The sequence below is a fragment of the Mizuhopecten yessoensis genome, unplaced genomic scaffold (genome assembly GCF_002113885.1).
Source record: "Mizuhopecten yessoensis strain PY_sf001 unplaced genomic scaffold, ASM211388v2 scaffold716335, whole genome shotgun sequence".
NCBI classification, from domain to species: domain Eukaryota; kingdom Metazoa; phylum Mollusca; class Bivalvia; order Pectinida; family Pectinidae; genus Mizuhopecten; species Mizuhopecten yessoensis.
In genome coordinates, this window is record NW_018480065.1 from 959238 (window position 1) to 971723 (window position 12486).

The window sequence follows — 12486 nt, forward strand, 5'->3', positions numbered from 1 at the left end:
AGTTACAGACCTGTGCCTGTCGCGGTTTATTTATATATATATATATATTCTTTCCAATGAATATTTAGTATTTATGAATTTGATTCTTAAATTTAATGAGATGTTTTTAGTAAAATAATCAAAATATGTATACTCCATTACATCAAAGAGTGATAGTTAATATGGATGTTAAACTGTGATGTGAATAGAAGGCATCTCTAGATGACTACCATTATCATTATAAAACAAGTCTTATATCAAGGGGCGTGAATAGCTCCAAAGGAAACAACCATATATTGAACATATCATGTTATCCTTTGAGAAGCCTTACAAAGTGCGGGTGAGTGAACTTGAGACTGTATATTTCTGATCGTTATGGTCCGTATTTCAAACGACTCATTTTAAGTGCTATGAACTTGATAACTACAACAGAGAAATATTTGGAGGATAACAATCATTCCCTACCTTGAGTGATCTCCAACCCTACGAGCGATTATTTGGTTATCTAATCCGCGTCTATGCTGAGGGTTTGACAACTAAGAAGTTACCCATTAGTTTAGAAATTTCTCTGTCACACCCTCAATATAGGTAATGAAAATGATATTAATCAATGCTTTAGTATGTATCATATTGTTGTATTTCTATCGGAAAACCCTCTTTCCTCTTAAGGAGCCCTTGTTATTGCCGTATATTGTAACTACGTAAACGAAACATACTTTATGTCATTAATTTATCTTTGACAAATCATTTTTGAAAATAAAACCATATGTTGTCGACATTTCGTGAAAGAAAGGTAAAAGTAGTGTACACATACGAACTCTGGACCTTTTATTTGTATACTGTCTTTCTGACCATCCGAGCTACATAGTCAGCAGACGGGTCCTGGCCAAACTGTACTACTAATATATCCAAAACAAATTGAAAGGAGGGTTACTGTACTGTATTGAAAAGTGCATTTACATTGGAATCCTTAAATTGTAAGTTTGGGTAAGATATATAAGGTATAATGAAGCGTATATTTTGGAGACGCATTTCCTTCACTGCCGCTGGATAGAACGTGCCGCAATAAGTAACAGTGTTTAGACTCCATCGTGTAGCTGATTAGCAGCGCGTGCTATATGTCGTACACTTATAATTTATAAGGCAATATGTAACACGTGCAACTATCTCAATTTTTTTCAAACTTTTAGGAAGTTAATTTGATAAGTATGTACGTGTGTTTGGGGATATTCACATGCTTATCTTTTTTATCATTTACATTTAATCGTACACCATGCACAATTGATTCGTAAAATATTATATATCAACATAATGATACAATGTACTTATAAAAACCTCTTAAAGATAAATAATCTGGAATAATAAATTGCAGATGTAATAGATACGTACATGCATTTCACGCGTAAAATTTAAAACTTATCCATATTCTTTGTTAAAATGTTTGCTGTGTGATCCAATATAAGCAAATATGTCAATGTTGATATACTTTCCTATATTTTTTTTTATTTTTTTTTCATTTTAATTACTTCTCAAATCGATGTTAAATGGTTAAAGAAGTATTTTATTTTATCAATAAAAGTAGTTTATTATCATAAATTTAATAAGGAACCTCACAGTGTAAAGATAGGAAACCCTACAATTTTTGACGTAAATTATTAATATTCCTAGAGAAGTGGAAATCGGAATCAATTCGTGTTCTCGTCAAATATAATAGAAATCGATCAAAGTTTGTCTGCTTCTTTTTATTGTTGATGTATCTGTTCTTTTATTTGGTGTTTAATGTTCATTATCTAACAACGCATTGGCGAACGATACAGAAATCGTTTAAGTTTACCAAAAGACTGAGAAGACATAAACATGTAAGCTTGTCTGCTTTAGTGACTTCATTCAATTTTCCCGGTGCAATAGATCACCATTAAACACCGAGTCTTTTCAAGTGCACATTTTGGCAAAAACTTAATCATGTTGATTATGCAACTTGTTTTTTGTAGGTACAATAAAAGACAGATGGAATGTATTACGCTTTCCCAGTGAATGTAATTATAAGCAAAAGACAAATAATATAAACTAATAATATAGCTCTGATGTTCAGGAAGTTTCTAATTTCGTTGACACAATTAAATAACAAGAAGATGCTTTGTCTATTCTTTCGGTGCTTTCAATTAAGATTAGAGGTCGACAGGAACGCTCATAGCTTCGGAGGGAAAAGACATATGATTCGAAATGCCGTCACAATGTAAAATCTAGACCATTCCGAATGAGCATATTTACCGATGGAAGCCACCCCATATAACTGTAGAATTTATTGTTGCATAATCATAGATTTGAACCCGGTAAAAAGGAAGAATCTTCCTTTACAAATAGAGCGTCTTTGATTTCAAAGGGCGCTGGTTCTAAGAGTGTGAGTCACATGTGTTTACCATTTCATGGTTTAATTTGGTTGTTTTGGCAACAAAGAGCTGCTAAATATATAACACACCTCACTCTGCTCCTTCTCTAATGCAAGTTACAGCCACGAAAAAACGTATACTCGTATATCCAAAGGAATGAATTACATGTGTACGATCATGGACGGAAGAGGCCTGGTGCAAGTACATGTTAAGGATGTTGATCTTAAAATCACACGTGGTGACCTAGATAAGAAATTAAAGAGGTTGACACTTCAAATAAAATTCATAAGTTTATGATATTTACATCGCTCTGCCGCATGTTTAAAATATTTGAACGTTATCTGTAACATTGCTGATGATGAAGAACCAGGTTATTTTCGAAACACAGAAAACTTTTGTTTCAAAAGCAAACTCACTTGCTAAACAAATATTTAAATGTTATTAAATGTGCTGTTGCCATACTGTTGCCATTATTTGTATGATATTACTTCATCTTAAATTACAAGTACTTTATTCCTTGTAACTTTTCCTCCCTTATACGGCCATCTTCAATACCCATCTTAAACGAGATTTACTTTAATTTCAATGAAATATTATCACAAAGGAATATGGCGAGCTGGCGGTAAGGGTTTGAAGTGGTGCTTGGATTGGAGAAGTGCCCTCGTCGTGTGATATTGTAACATACGGAAATCGTTGACAGGCATAACTGGAAGCCGTCAACAGATTGGCAGCAAAGATAGCAACATGTCTTTGCTCGTTTTAGTGGCAATTAAATTCATCAACTTGAATACAAGCGGACATTGCCTTTTTTATCGACATCTATGTAACCTTTATTTTTCCTTGGAACTTATTTGATAAGTATCACTGACTGATCAACGTGGTAAATAACGAGTATATTAATTAAATAGGTCTGACTCCTGTCCCTAAACGATGTATGTCAAACACGTAATGTAACACTTTTACTGTAGAACTGAGATGTTACTCATTAAAGGGAAATCCTAAATTGGTTCGAGATACCGATCTGTTCAAAATTGCATGCTAACGTTCGTCTTATGTCAACTCTTACTTAATGGCGTCTTGTTTCGAATTGCTTTCGCCTCTTTCATTAACATATTTCAATCGTTTTTCGGTGAATCATTTTCGTCAATAGGAAAATTCTCATAAAAAAATGTTTAACAAGACATTTCAGCTGATGTATGAAAGATGCCGTATAGCGTGGAATTTCCTAGGTTGAAAGGTTTATTTTTCCTGACACACTTACACGGAGATAATAGTCAATAGCCCTAAGTATATCTCTATCAGAACGGAAACAAAACAAATTTCATTTTTCATGGATCATGGATCCTTTATCATTTTAGGCCACGCAAATAATACCTCCCCGAAATATAAAAGTTTTGCAGTACTTAACCAGTCAGCACGTCATCTGAGGCACTCTGACGACTGAAGACAGGTGATCTAAGAGAAATATGTTCGGGATTAACAATGAAGACTTTCGGCCGATTGTGCCTCTAGATGATATACAACTTACTTATATAGAGTTTCAAGAGGGGAAGCGTCAACATATGCAATGGCAACATTTGTTCATGATGACTGTATGTTCAACTTAGGTATTTCGGTATCTAGCAAGATCAATGACAGTCTCTTAGATACTTGGACCAACTGAAATACTTGGACTTGACAAAAGTCATCATGATTATTGCCTCATGTGAAACACATTACACGTTCCAAAGACTTTGATTTCACCTTAAGGTTTGTTTGGTTTATGATAAATCTCTGTTTGGTGAAGAGTGTTGTTGATTCCAGTTTCATGTTCCGAACCTAAGTTTCTTATATATCCTTGTATGCTTAAGCTGTAGTATATTTTATATTTACTTAAATAATGAGTTAAAGTCCAAAACCAATGCTGTTGTTCAGTTGTGACGTAAGTTACCATAATAAGTTTGAAAATCATTTGTTACAGAGAAATAATACAGTTTGTCTAACAGAAAGCACGAACATATCGCAGCCTCCCAAAAAACACACACATACACTACACACATGCATCTTGCACACAGGGGAGGCCGTCCTTAAATGACCTTAGCTGTTAATAGGACGTTAAACAAAATCAAACAAACAAACAAACTAACAGAAAGATAAAAAGGCATTCAGAACGATTTCTTCAACAGCTTTTGTTAGATACTGTATCTGCTTGTATCATGTCCAACTAGAAGATAGAGACACATTTAGAAATACTGTATTTAATACATATTTCTAGATAATGTATTTAATACTTATTTCTTGATATTGCATTGGGTACTATCGTTTGTCTTATTTTTATATTCTTCATCAGCTAATGGTTTGGTAAAAACCAAGATTGCCAGCGTCAGCGCAGTGTTGTAACATTGTTCATAAACCATTGGCATTCGGAAAGGATGAGCAATACCAATAACCTCTGGAATAGTCGTTTTATGATATGCTTGATACATAATATTTGACATTAACAACGTTTCTATGTTACACTTCCTTCAGAAATGTCTATGGTTTTGATTGGTCTCGTATGCGTAACATTGTTCCGTCAGCAACACTCACGACATTTGGCATCAAATCCGCTATTTGGAAAAAAAAATGATTCATGATACATTTCGAGTCAGCTTCACAGATTTTCCGAAGTGTCTAGGACGTTAACAGTAATAAATCACTATTTCAAATTTATCTTAATTTGATTCAAAACGCGCACATGTAAGATTCTGAGATGACCTTGCTGTACATGAGACTAGAATTATTTATGATGAATGATATAGGTCTCAGCTTAAATGAAGTTCGTTAGAATTTTTTAAAAGGTCTATACAGTTAAAAGCATTGCATCTTAATGGGAATCGGGGACAAAGGGCGTTGAGAACAAATTACACAACTATACAACTTAAGACAAGAAATGTATTCTTCTTCATCTATTTCACATTTATTATTCCAGTTGTATTTTTTGTATATATTTTTTTCTTTTTTCTTGTTAATTTTTTTTGCGTAAGTTCCACTTATCGACACGTTCACGTAAAGTGTTCTCTGATTGCATTTGTACAGGTGTGAAATCCCATACACAGGAATCAGGTGTGAAATGATAGACGTGGACTATCTGATGACACAGATGAACACTCGGATGAGCGATGAACACAGGACTCATTTCTCTTTCGGAGTAAGTAACCTTCTTACCTACAATGCGTCTTCTTCACATGTTAAAGCAAAGCCTGTAATACCCTAGCAAATATTGCAAAACATCTTAAAATTTCTAGGATGACGTAAAAAATGAAAAAAACAACAGAATATCGAAGTTTCAAGAAAACCGCAATTCCAACTTAAATTTGATAAGGAAATATTTACACGAGATTCTTGAAAAAGTACAGGGAAATAAGACCAGGCGCTCCGGAAGGCTTGCGTCTAAAAAACAAATAAAGAATTAACAACAGTAGGCAGATTTCATAAACATACAGTGAATCGAATTTGTACTCTTCAAAACTTATGAAATGTTATCAATATCGTACTACTTATTGAATACGTTTACGCGATAAATATAACAGGCAGCCTCACACAATGTTATAGGACATAATGATAATTGAATTAAATGCATTAAGGTACCACAACCAAAAAACCTTCTGCTTGTTAAACGATATTTGAAACATCTGGCTCCTATTTAACTAGAGAAAAGCTAACCGTTCTCTTTCCAATTTCGCCTTGCTTTTTCATAACGGTATGTGTACAATCCCACTGCAAGTTCCTCTATAAGCGTAACCAGACGAAGTTGCGTTCATAGATGATGAAAGCAATTTGATCAGCATCATTTTGAAGTTTCTCCTCCCACGTCAAATAACCGTCAGAAGCAAACATTAAGGTGGTATTGGGATGTTTTAGGAAGCTCGTTTGCACTGAAGACACATAATTTTGATATCTAAAATATAAGGGGATATTTGTATATTTAGGTCTCTAATAACTTAACATTTAGAATGTAAGGATTGAACGGCATTTACTTATTGTCATGCTGTTGTAAACACTGAAAAAAGCCCGTTCAATCCTTATATCTTCATATAATTGTGTTTGTATGACCTCTTTGCACAAGGATGTACGCTAAAGTTATTGCTTCTCCCGGTAAACAAACTGTTATACTAATTTGCATATTTATTTGGCAATATCTGTCACCACTACGGCTTATCTGAAACACCGATCAAAGCTTGTGCGTTAGCACATGTCCGATAATCGGGCAAAGAACATTCAGTGTAAGTCTTGAAACCTCCTTTAGACATACTGCGAGTTATAGTTATACTAAACAAACCTTTCAAAGACGATAAAACAAAGCAAGGGAAAAAAATTAACAAACAAAATATTTAAACAGAGGCCCCTGAAATTGTACAAGGATTAAAAAAAAATGCTTTTCGGGAGTTGTCGTTAGAGATTTTTGGTTTTCCTGATGCATTAAGATATCCCAAATTTCATTTTTACATGAACAATCCTTAAAATCTTGTGACAAGATTCAGTGGAAATGGCTTGTCTTAAGTGTTCTCTACGGAAGTATTAAGCATACTTGAATTGGTACTTTATCGGGAAAAACAGTTTCCTCAGGAATGGGCCATACTAAAATACTAAAATGATTTTACGTGTCTTATAACTGCATTCTCAAAATATACCTCAAACATTCTTCGTCACTGCATGACGTTTAAGAGAAATGCTACCACTAAATCTGACAAAAGTAACAAATTTCAAAACCGATTTCCCATTAATTTAGATAATATAACTGCGGTGTTATGGATCTAAGAAACTAAACATGGGATCATATCTAGGAATATGATATCTGGATATGGTTTTTATGGTTGAAGCATGCACCATAATCCATTTATGAGAATCATATTTCCCCTCCTACAACCAGTAAAAGACCTGAATGTGTTTGATATAGATATTATAGGGAGATAATACTTTTTATAATCCTAGGAATGAGCCGTTGTTTCTACATAAATCAAGTACATTTAGATCAAATTCCCACGTTAAAAACACAAAAACATGGAACGGAACATTTATTAACTTTTATACCTTTTTGTTCCTATTTGTACCGGTAATAAAAGTATCTATCACATATCCTAATAGTAACATCGTATTGCATTGCTTTGATAAAGGCATAGTGCCACTAAGGTTGTTTATGTCTTAATCGTATGTTTCGAAAAGAACGCATTCGATAGCATTACATTTGTAATATCATTAACAATTAGTTTAGGAAAAAAACGAATCAATGGCAGAAATGAACTTCTTTATTGATAAATTGATACGCATACTATCAATCAGCCAATAACTTAATACAAATAGAAATAGTTGCTAATCATGTAATGCTTTATTACATTATAAACATATTTTTCATGAACTTCTAACGTATCTGTGTTTGTGTTAAAAACAGTGATCATCGGAATATTGTGTTACATATGTAATAACCGAGGTTATATTTATAGTGTATAATGTAATTGTTTAGCATTGTTTAATATCACATATCTATATATTGATGTTAAATAGGTCCATCTATGCATGATTCTGACAATGAGGGTATCGCTATAGTGTTGATAAATTTGGTCATAATTGAAGCGTTTGGTGATGTTTTACAATTGTTAATTATTATGTATCTGTATATGATGCTGTTAAATTGAAATTGAGCCATATTTGTAGTATATGAATGATGTTTTACCATTGTTTATTACCTTGTTTCTACATATAATGCTGATAACTAGGGTCATACTATTAGAGAATTGGTGATGCTATATCAATTATCTATTTCCATGAATCTGTCATCACAGCTATTGTATTCCCATTGTTTACAACAATATGTTCCTCTCGTTTCAGTGGCACGGCTGATAGTAGCTGTATCAGCTCATCAAGCATACTAATGGACTTGTCACGTGACTTGTGGGTGATTGGCGCCAAAAGTGGTGGTGGTGTTGGTGGTGGAGGAAAAACAACTCCAGTCATTCTTTTTACAGAGTGTTTACAGGTAACACAGTTGATAAAGACAGACAATTGGAGTTATTGAATCTTTCATTTCATATACGGCATAATACATCCTACAGGTGTATTAACGTTAGTACCGTTGTGTGAGGCCAGGGTGATACATTAATGTGCCGCACATGCGCAGTGTTTCCAGTGAATGGAGTTGCAACACATACAGGTTTACGGTGTAACCTAGGTAACCATCTACTCATTTCTCGGCATATGAGAGATATTCTACCGTGAAATATGGTTTTCAACCAAATATCCCGTTCCTATACAGGGAACACACACTGTGACGGACGCTGAAGTTTCGACAGCTAAAGTTGTTCTCGGAACATTATCCCTAGGTCACTTTCATTATCAAAGAGTCGACGAGGATCCTCCTGGCAAACCTAATGCATTTACTTTCCATCCAAGCAGACCTTTGTCTGATGTCTTGTCCTGGATGTCAGAGATCACGAGAGTGATGGTAGCGCCGTGTATAGTTATCTCCCCTTCGAACGTTGCATCTTCATTCCTATCCCTGTGATAATGTCGTGATGCGTGAGCGGATGTGCTGTCCTTGACCAAACCATATAGCGTCATCAAACATAGCAAAAATTATTCCAAGTGTTTCGTTGTCTGTCATCGATATAAATTAAGTCGATATGACAGCTGTATTATCTGTTCTATCTTTTAAAGAAAATGTTACTTTTAAACAGAAAAGAGTTTCATTTTGACATCATACTTCTTTATCAAAAGATTTTATGGTCAAGGTTACAACACAGCCTTTCTGAACCTGGCAATATCTTGGATGTGAACTCAAGGAGACAGATGATAGGCAAACCTATCATACACATTACACCTAGTCGATCATGGAGACATACCTAGGTACAGCGCTTACAGTGATATTTCACAGACGTGTCGCCGCCCTTTTAAGTCTAGTGGAACTTTATTGTATTAAATCATCAAACCAAAATAATGATAAGACTGGAATTTAAAATCATATAGAACATACTTATACTTACTTACTGTCAGATCTATGTGAAATGTAATCATAAGCCTATATATAAATAATACTTCGGATTACTTATTTTATAATGGAAAATAACCAAGGGAAGTCGATTATCGGCGGGCACAAAACGGATTTATCAGCCCATGAGAATTATATAACCTATCAACCGACTAGTTTTGGATTCAATCCATAAAAAGCTGAATAGATATCGACTGAAAACCATATTGAATTTAGCGTTAAAGTTTTCTATTTACAATCCATTGCAGTGAATGTACGAAACTGTGTCTGTGGCGTTATTGTTGCATTGTGTTGTCCTTATTTATGACGCCATTTGGCATTGTTGGTGGTAGTAAACCCCTTAATTGGATATCTTGAATAAAAATACCAGCGGAGCACAGCAGATTCTTGTATTGTATATGCTCTGTGCGGTGCCTTTATCTCTCACTGCTGCAACTCCCCCCTCAAACTGATCGTATTTGGTAGTTAAATGGGTAAAGAAATGTCTTTTTAATTGTATATACTAAAACATATTAAAATATAATAGGTTTATTTAATTTTGAGATATAAGTATAATATCAAAATATATAATTATTATGGTATTACAAAACTTCAAAGCAATGCTACTTTCATTATATAACTTTGAATGATATCAACGATGGATATCTCGTTACAAAGAAATTGTTCAAATTGTTTTTGATCTCACAAGCGCATTCGGTATTAAATATGTCGTTATGTATTCAAGCATATTTGTTAAGACCAACCAATATAAATGCCGGAGACCGTCTTAAAATCAAATTTTATTCATGTGCTATTCATTGTTTCGATCGATATAAATGCGCCCACAACTATTTTACAGAGGTTCCCCAGTTAGTGATAATTGGTTATCATGTCTGCCTAACTCAAGTTTTGGGGTCTTTTTTCCCCCACAACATTCAGATATAAATTCTAAAATGCAATATGTTTCTCTTGTGAATGCATTTTTCTTGTTTACGATCAGGCAAACAATTACCATTGACCATGACAATTGTAGATGACGTCACAAAACATTGAAGATTGACCAATGAAATCACGTTCGGGCTTTATACACAACTCATTGCAGGTTTATGCGATGAGTCGGGAGTGAGGAAACTGAGTAGGATTTTGGGAGAAAAAATAGTTATATGCATGGTGGTTCCAAAGTCAAGTTTAACTAGATACATTTTTGATGTACTTTTAGCATATCCGATTTATCGTCAGATTTCTTGTTCAGCGAGAAACATACTTTTCTTCTTATTGGAACTATAGCGTTATCTTACGTAGAAATGGTAGCTCAGTGAGTCGTACAAGCAGATACAGGAAGACCTGAGCAATGGTCGATTGAAAATCAAAAAGTACAGCAGAATATATGTTATATATATATCTTGTCACTTTAAAATAGCCTTAAGTGTTCTTGTTATTGGTTTTGATTCGCCTGTACCGTATTTAGTTGTTTGACAGAAATTTATCCATTTCCTGGTATACGACTTACCATAAGTTACAAATAATGTAGTTACAAATAATTAACTATACGGCTTTGCATTCGTAAAGGGTTGTGAGTTCGACGATTAAATTTAAAGGAATATTTATATATTTGCATCGTGTATTGAAATAATGGGGTTATATTATATCACTTTCACCAAACATTAATCAAATAATACTAAATTGAAGGTATGACGCAACCTAACCTGATCACCCGAAATATTACCCGCGCCAACCGATATCCAGATCTTTTCAGAGTTTTGATACATAAACCTGATCGTAAAGCACCAAATAGTAAGAGTGATAGAGAAAATGAATTGGTTTGCGTTAAACGTGATAAAATTGTCGCGGTATCTATCAATTAAGGCTGATAATAAAGTTAAAATGATATTAAGTGATGTTATACTAAAAACCAAATAATGTTTTATCTGCTCTAAACGATAAAAATGATTTTTAAACGAAATTACTATAGTTTGTATCCTCACGTTGAAACTATATAATAAATACGTATGATCTGTATAAGATCAAGTTATATATAATTATTCAAATGAACGGAAAACAATCTATTGATGATTGATTGAAAGGGACGTAGATGAAAGCGAGGCGTGTGTAATCGAGAGCGAAAGGTGAGTGCGACAGACTGGGCGTGCGTTTCATTGTGAGAGCCTCCCCCTTAGGAGGTATGCTGAGGATAGACTGGTCGTTATGTTTGTATTCATATCAGGTAATTTAAGAATTCGATGTATATACTAGATAATGTATTTTTGTTACACAATATAGACGAAATGACTGACTATTTTTATCAGGATTGCGATGTTCAGAGTCTGGTTACTGTAACCATATTACGAGGGAAGAAAACAAAGAAAGATTAGTATAACTGTATCTTGATAAAAGGAAATAACACCAACCACGCTGGTAATTATATCATCATATTTCCAATGTTAGAATGCAAAATATTTTCGCATTGGTTGTTTGATACACCAAAACCTGAAAGCAGAAACAAAGTTTGATACATTCATTAATATGGTAACTAACCTCACTTAAAACATCGGGTCTATATATATGGATGTATAATTATCTTTCTGGGATCATTTACAGTTCGTCTGACGCCTTGTTACAAACTTCTGTCACCTGTTTCTCAGGGTTCCCTGTGTTAAATGTGAATTTCTCCGTATCTGAATAATTATATGAACTTGGTTTCGCCACATCAAATCGCTGACATCATTATGATCATTTCTGATGCTATAGATAATAATATATATATCATGTAAATATGTAAACATCAGACACCGAGGTATACGAAATGAGCTAGAATGTTGACATAACTAACTAGATTGTTAAGCAGATGTAATCAAAATAACAGGACAGTTATATATTTCAGTGATGTATGTATTTTTGTTTTAAAGGTTTAAGGGAGAATAAAATATAAGATGTGAAAACAGGTGTTTGTTATTTTCCGCATGTAGTCAGTGTTCTTATATCCTTTCGGAATATCATCCAATATAAAAATCGTGTTTTAAAAGCTTCGTTTGGGAGACTACCTCTCAAGAAAGGCTAAATGGAGTTTGAATAAATTTGTTTAAACAAAGGACGTTTAATGTTGTATGATTAAAGGATGTAGCCTGCATAGAGAAA

The 12486-nt window shown here is 33.9% G+C and overlaps 1 protein-coding gene across 3 annotated transcripts in view; it reads left to right on the top strand.

The window, feature by feature from the left end:
* LOC110443262 (pro-neuregulin-3, membrane-bound isoform-like) overlaps positions 1–12126 on the top strand; it is a 52155-nt gene extending 40029 nt beyond the window's left edge. For all 3 annotated transcript variants that reach the window (XM_021487380.1, XM_021487381.1, XM_021487383.1), the window contains 2 exons: positions 5427–5538; positions 8217–12126. In XM_021487380.1, coding sequence (XP_021343055.1) covers positions 5427–5538; positions 8217–8228 — 124 coding nt within the window. In that variant the 3' untranslated portion in view covers positions 8229–12126. The remainder of the gene's footprint in view (positions 1–5426; positions 5539–8216) is intronic.
* Positions 12127–12486: the final 360 nt, after the last annotated feature.